The 14,012-nt window shown below is 50.2% G+C and overlaps 1 protein-coding gene across 1 annotated transcript in view; it reads right to left on the bottom strand.

Annotated features, from left to right (window-relative positions):
* The window catches only part of Rasa3 (RAS p21 protein activator 3), a 99,720-nt gene extending 86,022 nt beyond the window's left edge, over window positions 1-13,698 (bottom strand). Inside the window, exon 1 of the mRNA XM_048341033.1 lies at window positions 13,495-13,698. Within this exon, the coding sequence (XP_048196990.1) occupies window positions 13,495-13,549 (55 nt within the window). The 5' untranslated portion in view covers window positions 13,550-13,698. The remainder of the gene's footprint in view (window positions 1-13,494) is intronic.
* Between the last annotated feature and the right edge of the window lie 314 nt (window positions 13,699-14,012).

Raw genomic sequence — 14,012 nt, 5'->3', positions numbered from 1 at the left:
CTCCCTCTCACCACTCTCTAAAAGATAATCCAGAACCACCCACAGTCCCTGTGGAAGGCATAGCCCTCTTGCTAAGCCCTGGCCCCACTGAGACATCAGAATTAATGTATGTGACCCAGTGGGGAGTTCCAGGTAACAGAGACAGCATTAGGCCAGATAGCCTCTAACCACATCAGCACTGGGAGTTATAAGAAGGGTAGAGTCAGGGTATGTGACAGGGCCAACTCAGGATTACAGAGACCTCTCCAGATGGCCACCTCTATCTGTTGCAATCCTGGACTGGGTCAAAATCTCAAGAGTTTCACAAGTGAGTGGTGTTACTCAAGTTCTCAATTCCAGGCCACAAGGCCACAGCCTCATAAACCGGTTCTGAGACATTCATAGCTTAAGTTTTGGCCAAGGACATGGGTTGGCTTGGTTTTCAACCTGCACTCCCAGCACCATGGACTAGCCTAGAACCCTGTGCTACAGCAACCACATAAAGTCTCACACACCTGTGCCTGCCTGTGGAAATTCAGGAACAGGAGAAATCCTCCTCAGTAGACCCAGAGCCGCAGCTTGGTGTGAGCACAATCTGAGCACTAGGAGTAAACAGTGGGAGCAAGCACCACCTGAGGTCTGGGAGGGAGCACCACCTGAGGTCTGGGAGGGAGCACCACCTGAGGTCTGGGAGGGAGCATCACCTGAAAACTGGGAAGGAGCACCACCTGAACACTGGGAAGGAGCACCACCTGAGCTCTGGGAAGGAGCACCACCTGAATAATGGGAGCAATCACCACTGGCACTGGGAGCAAGCACTGAGGATTAGCACCACCTGGCACTAGGAGCTGCCTATGACTGTACAACCGTTTGCAATGAACAGAAGGAGTATCAAGACGTATTTTACACGATGCAGGTCACTGATCAGTTCATTTGAAATGACAAAACTGCTTCTAACAAACCTAGGCAATGACAGCAACCTTTTAACAAGAAAAACATGCTGGCACAACCCACCACCTGAATTCCAGGTCCTGGAACAGTAGATGTGAGAGATCAGTCAACCTTAACTGTGCTCACTAATCCCACAAATCCTCGCCCTGCATTTCTAAGTCCTAAGCAGACGCTAAGCTAGGTGCTGGAGACTTTAAACAAATGAGATATTTCTTGTCCTCCGTGAGCTGGCTATTTTCTGTGTTATTAGTAAGTCAAACCACAAATTTATCTGTGGACCTTAAAATGAATTTCCTCTGGCCATGTGCTAGCTTTCTGTTCTGGATTTCCTGAGGTTTCCTTTATTAGACCCAAGTCCAGACCTATCTTGGAAAGAGCTCTAGTACATCTGGGCCTGGCATGTCTCCGGAGTGAAGAGAAGGAGGCCTGGAATAGACAGATGAATTAATCAGCATTTCTTAGTTCGGACAGCCAGCATGAGCGCCAACCATAAAAACTAGCTGCTCACTTGCCAAATGGTACACAGTGAGTCCTAGGCTTTAAATGTATAGATAACATTTTTGTGATCTTTAAGCCATAGTAGTGAAAAGTAACTGATCCTCATTAGCTATTTACTTATCAAAGCAACTCTGGTTCACTCTGACCCTCTAGTAGAATGTGGATATCAGTACCCTCACTTACAAAGCATCAACAATGAAGTGATCCAACTAGTCTTGGAGAGCAAGGGAACCCAGGGGTGCTTTTATTTCTGGGAGCCAAGTACTATTACCAGGTGCCCAACCCTAGCTATAAGCAGTCAACAAGCCTGAGCGAGAAAGGAGACTTCCACAGACAGGCTGCAGAATGGATCATAGCTGGAGCTATGATCTGGCAGCCTGAAAATATCTGCATTCATTCACTGCTAATGGGTAGTATCATCTTTGCCCCTGTGCAAGGAGAGTGTCCCAGGCATTTTCCAGCTAAGATAGACCAGTCAGCTTTGCTGGATTCAAATCCAGCAGATGAATACAACACCTCAATGGAAGGCAAGCCAGCATCCCAGAGTGTGTGAGGCTGGAACCAAGCAGCTGAACTCTCATCTGACCTGACTACATAATGCCCAGTGTTTTCTGAGGCCAGTTGCAAAATCACTTCCTATAGTTTGTAAGACAGTCCATGTTATATTCATACTGTTTTAATTACCTTATAGGGAGAAAAGGTTCATTTTAGTTCCATTTTGGAAATTCTAGTCCATGGTCAATTGGCCCACTGCTTTCAGCATGCTGCTGCACGTTGTGGTAGAAGTGTAGGAGGCACAAAACTATTCCCCTCAAGGCTAGGAATGAATGAGCAAGAAGAGGCTGGATTCTCACTACCTCCTTTGAGAGAAACCCCCAATGACTCCAAAGGCCTCCAACTCAGCCACCTCCTAATGGCTCTAGGATACCCAATAGTGCCAAGTTGGGGGGGATTCAGCATCTAACTCATGAGCCCTTGGGGAACATTCAACATCCCTACAACAGCACATACCCACTTCCTGTCACAAGAGCCACAGAATAGAGCCACTGGAAGGCCTAGCAAAGGGCACAGAGCTGAAAAACAAGCTGATACCTCAGGGGCCACCTGGAGTGCATCCTGCCTAGTGGTACCTGTAGAAGCCTGTCTTCAGCCACAGTCTTGTGCACTGTGCTCTGCTTTACTGCCCCTATACCAAGCTGCAGTAAGAACCAATGCCAATTTCCCAGTCAAGATCTGGGGAAAGCAGCCAATGATGCCTGCACACCCATGCTTTCCCATGATGCTGCAATGCATCCATTAATGGACACTAGGCCCAGAATTATCTGCTCAATTAGTATTTTACTAACTGTCATAATCAGCATTTTTGCAGCCACTTATACATCCTCTGGGAGGAGGTGACACAGAAGCTTCCTCCAAGGCCCACTATATTCCAGACTTCCTTGTAGACTGCCATCAGCCCAGCAGAACAAGTAGAAACCCATGGCCCAGGTAGGTACATTGACCTGGCCAGCAAAAAATAGGTAGAGCAAATACTGGGCCACAGTGGCCCCACAAGCTCATGCCCTCCTGTCCCTATCTGATACACACTGCCCGAGGTCACTAATAAAATAATATATGCTCAAAAGAAATATTTTCTGTTAGTTAAGTAATGGTAGTCTTCAGCTCACCCAACAGGAGACTTGTGACTGTGAGCAAGGTCTACACTGTTCCTGTGCATGGGATGAGGAACTGAATAAGGGTAATATTCCCGGGAATTGGCATGGAATTAGTACCCAACCTTTTTAACCATTCTACAAAGGAGCAATTTTTATCAACCTCAATAACAACCCTAAAACCTAGGCACAGAGAGCTGAAATAATTCTGGCAAAGGTCACACACAGCTATAAGCTACAGGGTTAGAGTTTACACCAGGCAGACTGGGCCCCAGTGTCTCTGCCTCTCAGCCCTAAGATCAAGACATTCCAGTCTCACTGGAATGGTTAGTAGCAACTGTGCTGTCTATACCATCCACTACTTTCTCCAGCAGATATGCCTAGAATGTTTGTTCTCCACCCCTAAATTGTGACTGACAGCTCTTGGAGATCCCATTTCCTAAAGAGAAGTTGAAAGATCTAAAGTCAGACACACATTCAATATTCCCAGAGTCCAATGCTGTCCCCAAATTTCTCTCCCTGTCGTACATAATCCACAAATGTCATTCAACAAGGGCTTCTCACCCTCAGTGCCACAAACTCTGGGGCTCTCTGGGGGACTACAGTGAGGAGTATGGGATATTAAAAAATGCTTCCCTCCCTACCAGTGGGTGTCCATGATAAACCCTTCCCCTACAGAGTAACACAAAGATGTCCCAACCAATGCAGATGTCTGCTGGGGAAAGAAGGGATCTGCCTGGAGAGAACCTGTGCATAAAAACAGAAAAATGTATTAAAAAGTTGCTGCTCTGGAAAAGCTCCCTCCCTGGCGCAACGGTCTAGAAGACCAGGGCAGATGGCCATGCTTATTCTGCCATTCACAAGGCTAACTAGCTCTCAAGAACTGGGATAAGGAGCTAGTCTCCTGAGGACAAGAACCCAGAAGATACCAAATGGTCTTTCTCTCCTCTTGGTCTTCTTCAGTTCTTGACAGAAGGAATGACTTCTGAGGGATGTGTGCCAAAGCCAACAATCAGGGGCAATAGGCCTTGCAAAGCTAGCAAGCCAAGCAAGAGTGACAGGGACCTTGGCCACCTACTAAAGTTGCTTTTCCACCTCCCAACAGCATCAGCCTGGGCAATGACCCCCCAACACAGAAGCTTCTGAGGATATTCAACATCCCAACCACAGCACATGCCTTCTTCCTGTGGAAAGAGCCAGTAAGCCAAGCAAGGGCAACAGGGCCCTACAACTGCAGCTGCTCACAATCAGCCAGAGTAGCACTGTCCTATACTGCCCTTTAATTGCCCTTGTGACAAGGACCCTAACAAATAAGTGAGCACCTTAAGAAAGAGAAGACCAAGGCCAGAACAAAGGTGTTTATGTGTGGCCCCAAGGCAATAACCAAACCCTTTTGAGCCATGCCTGCCTGCTTTCCCTGGGAGACCAACAACTTTGAAGCACATCCAGAATCTGAATACACAGAACTACATCTGCAGCATCACTCCCTAAGTCAACAGGCAGCCTCAGTGTCCACACTTCAATTTTCCTACTGGCGTGTCATATCTGTAAAAACTCAAGAAACCTCCACAAATGCAGACCCTTCCCACATTACTAGTTCAAGGAAAGCTATGGAGCAGGTATGACCTTGACCTGGGGAGAATGTCTGGACTCTGGTGGAGTGGTGGCACAGTAGAGCCTTGGGGAGCACAATGGCTGTTCTTGGTGATATTGAATGGGAACAGCAAGGAGGAGGCAACACCAAATTTGATTCAGGTAGAAATGTGCATATCCCTTCAGCTTTACTCATTCCGCCAAACCCTCCCTTCTGCTGTCTAGAGGACCCAGAAAGAAGACAAGGAGGGAAGAGGATTCCCTGGAGAAAATATGGAAGTATACTTCATTAAACAAAATAATTTTAAATCAAGACATTCAGCAAAAGCACAGTGAAAAATATTTTTTCTTTCCACATGATCCTTTATTTCCGCTCAGAACATGTATAAACACATTCTCCGGTCCTGATGCTGAGAAAAGCTCTCCAAACACTGAACACAGTGCTGGCTAGGAGCAGGAAATGATGAATGGCAAAAGGAATGCCACAGATGACCAACAATGGATGGGTGGCTGGGGAGCAGGGGAGCTACACTGAGGGCTCAACCACTGCCTCTGCAAATCCTCTAGGGAGTCACCACAACCTATCTGCAGCCCAGGGGACACCAAAAAGCCTATGCAGCCAGCATGGCTAGAGGGGACTGAATATCTCAGCAGGGTCCTACATACTCTATTCCAGCAAGAGGTCATCTTCCAGCAGTTTGCATCAACAAATTCTGGCCTAAAACAAGCCCTGAATAGAAATCACCCACAAGCCTGATCCAAAGTTACTGATGTAGGAACATCCACTTGAATCCCAGTATGGTGTCCTGGGTACACAATCTGGGCACTGAAACTGGCCTCAGATCCTAACACACAGGTGAAAACCAAATACAGGAAAAATGTCACAAGAAAGACCCTAAGTGGGAGGTCTAAGGACATAAAGTCTGTTACACAAACACAAAATGTTTAAAATTCAAAAACAATTGGGGGCAGGGGAAGAGGAAATACTTAATGGCAGAATGCATGCCTAGCGTGCATGAGACGCTGAGGCCTTGGGTTCAATTCCCTGGCACCACATAACAAACAAAAAGTGTGGGAAAATATTTCAAGTGTGGACAGGAGAAGAGCAGGTGCACCACAGCTCCAACGCTATAGAAGCAAGAACCAAGATATCTTAAATAGGCTCTCAAATCCCAAGTGATCCTAAACAGACACCTACAGTGATCCTAAACACGCACACTATGGAGTCAAGATCACATGACTGAAGTGCTAGGTGGCCCAGCCTGTTGGAAAGAAAAAAAGATGAAGGGTTATACTAGAACCAGGGAACATTTTAACTCCACGTAGCTCAGAGAGCAAGGACTGACCCATTCCTGCTGCTGTGGATCTCAGCAAAAAGGAAAAGCAGTGGGAGCCACCCAACTACAACAGCACACACCAGGGTATGCAACTCTATCCTGAAAGTGGTCCTGAGGTGTACACATGTATAGAGTGTGCACTGCCTGAGCAGAGCCTATGTATGTTGCAAGTGGTATGTGCATATTCATATGTATATGTCTCTGTGTGTGAACGTATGTGCATATTGTGTGAAGTATGTGTGAACATGCACATGTATGAAGATTGCATGTGCAAGCACCTGCATATAAGGTACTGTGTGCTTATAATCATATCACAAGTGGATAGCTGGTGAAAAAGGAAAAAAAGAGTGACACTTGCCTTCACCTCGAGGCCTGCCTCAGGGGTACAGTCCAATTCTCTCTCCCCATTCCACTTCTTCACAAGCCCTATGAGTAACAGTCATCGGGCAATGCCAGGTGTGCACATGTGAGCAGAGAACACAGTTCCCATCCTTAGAACTCAGTCCTAAACTATAGATAAAGTGCCCTGTTGTGTGGTCCTAGGTTAAAACCTATTCACAGCTGTCAATGTCATTCCTGCAACTGGAGCATACAGAGGGTCCTGGAAACTCAGGTGCCTTTGGTGTTCTTCCTGCCTCAAGGTCAGCAATCTGCTTGCCTCTACTGTGCACTCAGCCCAGGTTCACCCGTGTAGGCTGGGCAGCAGAACCACATCCTCCCTGCAAGGAGCCAGCTGAAGGCACATAGGCCTGTGTTCTACTCCAGCAAGATTCTGCAGAGGTGAAGATTCAGCACACACCCTCAAATCCAGAAGGATGAATCTGAGAGGTCAGCCAGGGGAATAAGAGATAGCATACTCTCCAGGGTCCTTTGCTATAGAACTTTCCCAGGATTCTAGTCCCACAGCAGTCAGCCATCAGCCATCAGCTCCAGGCCAGCCCAGAAGGGCTTCCGGAAAAGGCCGAGTTTGCCAGCTGCAGTACTGAGGGTCTGGAATTCCCCAGCTCAGCCTCCAACCCAAAGATCATGGGAAAACCAGCCCCATCCTAGCACCCACTCCAGACTCAGAACAAAAGTCCATCCTGGTCGTGGCCCCTGGGGCTACACACAGATCAGTTGTGCAGAAGTTTTTTTTTGCAGTTTTGCAGTTCATGTTCTTGGATCTCTGCTAATATCCCTGAGCCTATACACCAGCTGAGTTACCCCGTACCCCTAACTACCTACCTCCCACTTATCAGAGCCATGTCTTCCTCTCGTGGGGAGCTGAAGCTGAGAGTGGATCATAATCTACCGAGAAGGATGTCAGAGTATAGAAGGAGAAAGTCACCTCCAAAGGAACCATGCCCTGTGACTCTGGTCTGAAGGCTGTCAATACATACAGCCCCAGGAAGCACTGTCTACCAGATATTGATCAGACATTCCAGTTGCTCCAAGTCCCTCAACCAGGGCAGTGTTCACAAGCAGTAACTCCTGAAACCAACTCCTCCTCAGTTCTGCCTGCCTGGAGCCACAAGAGCTAGACAACCTAAAGGTGGAGCTCTGCTGAAGGCTGTCTTCAAGATGCACCAAGAAAGATAGTATGATAATGAGTCACAAATGTAAAGGGGCACCGTCTGGAGGGCGAAGTGAAAGGACACCAAAGAGCAAAGAGGCTGGAAGTTCACTATCCATATGAAACTCACCTGACACTGTTTGGAAAATGGAAGAGAAGGAAATGATAATTAAAAAGGATACACATGCTCAAAGTACACTGTACACATGTATGGAATTACTACAATGAAATCCCCTAGTGTTATTAATGTATGTTAACTTTTAAGTAAAATATTAAAATTAAAAAAAGGATTGGCACTCAGTGGTAAGGGCAGCCACTCCTGTCTGAGGCAGGGACTTGGCTTGCTGATGACTAAGATACCTAGCCTCAGGATCCAAAGACCCATCAGAGGACAACTTAGTGGTATGGCCCTGGGTCTCTCTCCCTGACAGCAAATCTTTTCCTGGGAGCATGACACTGGGACAGCCACCAGGCTTCTGTCAGCCTTGGACAAGAGAAATTAAAAATACCTGTCCCGGGCTGGGGATATAGCCTAGTGGCAAGAGTGCCTGCCTCGGATACACGAGGCCCTAGGTTCGATTCCCCAGCACCACATATACAGAAAACGGCCAGAAGCGGCGCTGTGGCTCAAGTGGCGGAGTGCTAGCCTTGAGCGGGAAGAAGCCAGGGACAGTGCTCAGGCCCTGAGTCCAAGGCCCAGGACTGGCCAAAAAAAAAAAAATACCTGTCCTACACAACACAGTCTGGACCACTGCCAACTACGGCACCATACCACAAGATGTCTGCATGTCCATGGCTGACGCACCAGCCCCTTAAGGTGAGCCCCAATGCTGAGTCAGGGGAAAGGCAAGCAGGGTGTAAAATCAAAGCAAACTTTCCACAAGTGGATTTGGAACTAGAAAGAGAAGCCTCAAGAACTTTTTTAAACAGGAAAGTGATTTTTTTTTTCCTCAGAAAGATTTTTTTTTTAATGAAACCAAAGGAAGATTCTGAGGCACTGTAATATCCTCAACTACATGCGGGGTTTGGATGTCTTAGCAGCGAACACAGATGGAAGCACAACGGCAGACTGGCAGACCAGCAAAGCAGCAAACAACTGGTTTAGGTGCAACCCATGACCAGTTCTTGTGTCTGGCCTTGGCTTCACTCATTCCTCAAAAAGCAACAGAACAGACCACATGTAGATGTTATACCATGTGTTTACTCTTTCAGCCTGCATTTACATTTACTTTGTTCCTACTTTTTGCTATGTGGCCACTTAGTTTTGGAAATGAGTAGGCCACAGGGCCTATATCCTGCCGTCCAAATCCCAGCTGAGTTCATATGCCAGAGGTCTAGGGAAATAATGGCCATGCTCAAATATCCCTGACTCCTGTCCCAGCCCTGCACTTGCTGGGGCATGAGGCTCAGTCCCAAATCTCTTCAACCAATGCTCAGCCTACTGTCCACAACTATCAATTAGTGGTCCCTTGCAACCGTCCTGCTCCCTAGCAACCCTTCTCTTTCACAGAGAGGAGCAAGCAGTGCTCTCCTGACAGGCAGTGTTCAGAGGTAAGGAAGGCAGGAATTCCAGGCCACATGAAACTGGACAATTCCTGTAGTCTTTAAGGCAAATTACATTCTATGGGTTTCCCTCCCTCCATCTCAATTTCATGAAGTCATGAGGATTTAAAACAAAATGAGATGATACACAAATCTCTCACTTAAACCTTGCACTTCTCACCACCCCGGAGACATAGCAAACCCAACCACCTCCCAGGCTGAACCTGAAGTCTCAGGCTAACACCACCCTGTCAGAGCCTTCCCAGCTTCCACAGAGGCCAAGCTCTACACTCTAGTTCTGAACAGTTAAAAATAGTGCAGACAGCTTAGCTAAGCTCGGATAATGGAATACTCAAGTTAATTTTAGCATCAAAGAGGGCAGGAGAATTCAAAATTTCTGATGCCAAGGACCACACATGGCTAGCACAGCACTTCCACACCCCTGGACACACAGGAAGCTGTCCCATGACTGAGGCAACTCCATGGATTCACAGAACATCTCTCCTCTCTGAATCTAGCCTTGGCCAGGAAGACACTATTCTGACAACTGACCATGTTAACCTACAAAGAAGACTTGGCCTCTATAGGTCCACTGCCTGCCCTCCAGCCTGTGATCCCCATCTCAGCCCTGGCACCATGCATGGTGGCCCCATGGGATCCAACTGTCACACTCCAGGTAGAGTTGAATCTGAAACCTGTGCTTCTAGCCCATAACCTTGAGCTCTGTCACTTGCCACCTGTTTACCAGTTGACTGGCCAAGACAGTGCAGTCTGGGTACCACACAATGACCCTATCTTGTACTTGTGCCTGGTAACCACCATGTCTGTCCTCTTCTCTCTGGGTACTATGCACTCTTGGTGAGATTTTGTTTGCCATCAGGCAAGGAGCCTGCCAGGCAAGAGGCCACCAGTCCTGGCCCACAGCTCCCCAAGTCCTGCTGAAAGAAAGGAATAGCTGTTCTGATGCTCTGGCCACCAATGTCCTTCCTCACCACCAAGTTCTAACCATTCAATAAAGGAACAGAGCAGCAGATGCCAAGATCCACAAAAAGCTTACAGAGGTAGCTTAGGGTCTGATAGCAAAGGAGATAAAGCCTGGCTTTCCAGAGACCCAAAGGCTCTCAGCAGACCTGACTTCTGATAGCACCTCAAAAAAAAAAAAAAAAAAGGAAAATAGTCACAGTTCTTCAAGGAGACTTTTCTGCTCTAGGAATGCAAGGCTAGGAGTTTTAAGTTTTACTTTTAACAGTATACCTTTTATTGAAAGTGTTTATCAAGATAACATGACACTTTTATAAACAAGTAGTAAATATTATACAAAAGGAAAGTATGAGAGGAAAATAAAGCTATACTGTAAGTCTCAGAAGTGCCAGACCCAAAATAATGCTGCTGAGCAGAAGCATTTTCACAGTGGCTTGTTCCCCAAACCATGGGTCAGTGTCAATGGTGGAGCATCGGACCACACACTTCCTCAACACAGCAGCCTTAAGGAAGCAAGGATCGGTCACACACATGACAGCTGAGCCGTTGCTGTAACAAAGGAGTAATTGTTACCAAAGATACAGTGCTTAAGATTCTAAGTGTACAGAAGAACACATCCAAAATAACCCTGCAAAATTTAAATGGGGAAGTAACAGATTCTTCAACACAAGTAACTCAAAATGGTCACAACAGAAACACTGTACTTCTGTTTGCCCACCCCCCCCCCCACTATCCTATTTGCAAAATGTAGAAGGAACAACAGTTTGGAAAGGAGGAAGAGGAAGATTCCTCTATTTTCTCCAACTAGCCTCTGAGGAGACCAAATCTCATACTCCAAAATCAAAACCAGAAGTAACCAAGCCTCATACCTGAAACTCCCCTCCCCCCCCCCCCAATAGCCTGCCTACTTTCCTAGCAAGAGTGTAATGATGCTGTTTATCTGTAAGATTTTAGGGACAGTTTCCCCCCCACCCCTGAGGGTTGCGGAAGGCCACCGATGAAGCCTGAACAACACTGCCTTGTAAACTCCCATCGGATGAAGCAGGCAAGGACGGCCTGCCTTGTGCAGATAAGAAGAGGTTTGCCTACATTGTCCAGCAAGTCACTGGCGGACTTAGCCAAAAGCCAGCATGCCTGGAGGCAAAGCTCCCAGGTGAATGCCACAGATGCACCAAGGGGCAACTATGGGGGTGGGGGGGTGGAGATTCAAGTCACTTCTGCTATCCTTAACTCCTACACCACTTAAGGCCAGGAGCACTCAAAGAGGACAATCTAAGAACAGCTACAAAGAGAACTACAGAAAGAAACCTAGTTGGGTGCCCGGTGGCTCACACCTATAATCCTAACTTTCCAGGAGGCTGAGATCTGATGATCTCAGTTCGAAGCCAGCCAGGGAAGAAAAGTTCCCCTTAGACTCTCATGTCCAATAAATGACTCCAAAAAGCCAGTAGTGGTTCTGTGGCTCAAGTGGTAGAGTACTAGCCTTGAGCACAAAGAGGCTCAGGGACAGTGCCCAGGCCCTGAGTTCAAGCCAGAGGTGGTGGGAACCTAGAAGCCTGGCCTCCTGTGTACAGAGAGCTGTGCTGCCCAAACACCCACGGGTGTCCCTCCTGACTAGCTCTGCAGGTGAGAACGCTTGAGAGCACCAATGAGGGATCAAGCAGCTGGAGCTCAGGCATTTCAACCCATCCTCACTACCATTGCCCCAAAATTTCAAATGCTAAAATGCTACCCAGCCCTCCTCCTAAGACATGGTGAATGTTACAGTCACAGTGTTTCAGCCCCTTGTTTAAAATGCAGCACAGAGCGGGGGAGGACAGCCTCCAAAAACTGCTTCCTCCCAAGCTGCTACTGCCTATGGGCACAGACTCTTCTTTGGCAGGCCAGTGCTTCTATACTAAGCACCAAGGCCTTTCCTCACCCTTCTGTCTCTCCATACGGTTCAAGAAACAAAGAAATCATTTTCGCTTGATTCAACAAACACACAAAAAGGATTCCACATGCATACTGAGGCGCAGATCTCTGGACCTCTTTGACCTGGAAGCTTGGCTTCTACGAACTTCAGCCCTCCCCACCCAAAAGGCCCACCTTCTCCCTTTGAGGCAAAAGGCATTGCACTCCTCATGCCCAGTGGTCCTATTCCTCTTCAGAGAGATGTTGGCTGAAGGAAACTACAGCTAGGAACCTCACAGGAGTGGCCTTTGTCATTCCTACAGGAGGGAGGGTGCTAGTTGATGTACCCAGTTTGAAAGTGACAGTGGGTTCCAGATACGCAAGCAAGAAAAATCCTTTCCACGCACACTGCTATAAGCCCAAATGTCACATTCCACCTGCGGTGCTTCTGAGCTAAAGACCAAACTGTCTCCCCGATGATTCAAACCAAAATAAAGCAGACAGGAAACAACATGCTGATGGAAAGTAGCTGGAATCCCTCCGCAGCATCGAATGTCATCAACAACTGGCACTCCAAGCAGTCGCCGGGTGCCGCTCATTTAGGGCCTTTTCAAGAGGGACAGGCCGGGATGTGCAGCGCAGTTCGGTGGAGGGAGGGCCGCAGGACGGGCCCTCGGGGATCCAGAATTCCTATCCCAGGAAGGCTAGACATCAACGGGGCCGTGAGGGGAGTCCCTCCAGAAAGCCACCCTGATTGGGGGCCGCCAGGCACATCATTCCCAAGGTAGCCACCGGGCGGGCAGGGCAGACAAAACCGGGAAGTCCTCCCCAGCCCACGACGGAGTCCGCTTCCCTTCCCCTCCCCCAGCCTGGCTGCGCAGTCAGGCAGAGCCCAAGGAGGGCTGAATGGCTGGCCTGCGGGCCAGGCTCCCACGGTTGGTTCTCAATGGAAGGAGGGGGAGGTGCGGCGGGCTCCGGAGGCTCCCGCCGCGCAGCCGGCGGCCGGAGGCTCCCTCCCCGCCCGGGCCGCGCACCGCCGCGCAGCCCGCCGCGGAAAACCGGCCCCGGGAGGGGGGGGCGGGGTTCTCCTCCCCGCGCCCCGGAGGAAGTTTCCGCGCGCGCGGCGGGGCGGGGGAAGGGATGCCAAGCGCGACGAGGGCTCGGGCCCCCGACAAGCGAGCGCCCAGACTGCGACGCGCCGGCACACGCGTGGACACCGGCGCCCGGCCCCGTGCGCCCGCTCCCGCCAGCAGCGGCCCAGGCACCCCAGCTGCCGTCCCGCCGCCTCCGCCGAGCCCCGACCCCGGGCCCCCTCCAGTAGGCGCGGAGATGTGCCGGGAGCCGGTCCGGCGGAGCAGCCCGCCCGCCCTCTCGGCCGGCCAGTCCCCGGGACGAGGGCGCCTCCGAGACGCCGGGCCGCCGGATGCGCGGACCGCGGCGGGCGCTAGCCGGGAGCCCTCCAGAGAGCCGCCCGCGTCGCCCGCGTCGCCCGCGCCGCGCTGCCGGCCGCACTCACCGATCTTGATCCTCACGCTCTGGAAGACCCGGAGCCCCTCTTCCTCCACCGCCATGCTGCTCGAGGGAGCTCGCCGACCCTCGCCCAAGCGCGCCGGGCCCCGAGACAGCGCTGCCGCGGCGGGCAGGGGCGGCGGCTGAGGCGCTCGGCTGAAGCCAGCGAAGCGGAGCCGACCGAGACAGAACCGCAATTCCAGACAGCGCGGCCGAGTCCCCGCGCTCCGATAGCCGCTCCCGCCCGCCCACCGACCCCGCCCTCCGGCACCGCCCTCGCTCCCTCTCATTGGTCTGGAGAGCTAGAGGCTCCGCCCTCCGCCAGGCTCCCCCTTCCCATTGGCCGAGATACAGAAAAGGATGAAGCGCGACGGTTCCGCCCACAGCCTAGGTCCAGCTTTCCATTGGCCAATCCTCCTAGTGGGGCGGAGCCTGATCAGGAGGCGGGGTCGGAGAGCTGGACCTCTGGTGCGCGCGGTGTGGCGACCCGGGTTGCGGTCTCTGACCTGGCGGGAGCCCTCGGGG

This window comes from Perognathus longimembris, chromosome 3, assembly GCF_023159225.1.
Source record: "Perognathus longimembris pacificus isolate PPM17 chromosome 3, ASM2315922v1, whole genome shotgun sequence".
Classification (NCBI taxonomy): Eukaryota; Metazoa; Chordata; class Mammalia; order Rodentia; family Heteromyidae; genus Perognathus; species Perognathus longimembris.
The sequence above is the reverse complement of the archived record's forward strand: the minus strand, read 5'-3'. Positions and strand labels throughout refer to the sequence as shown.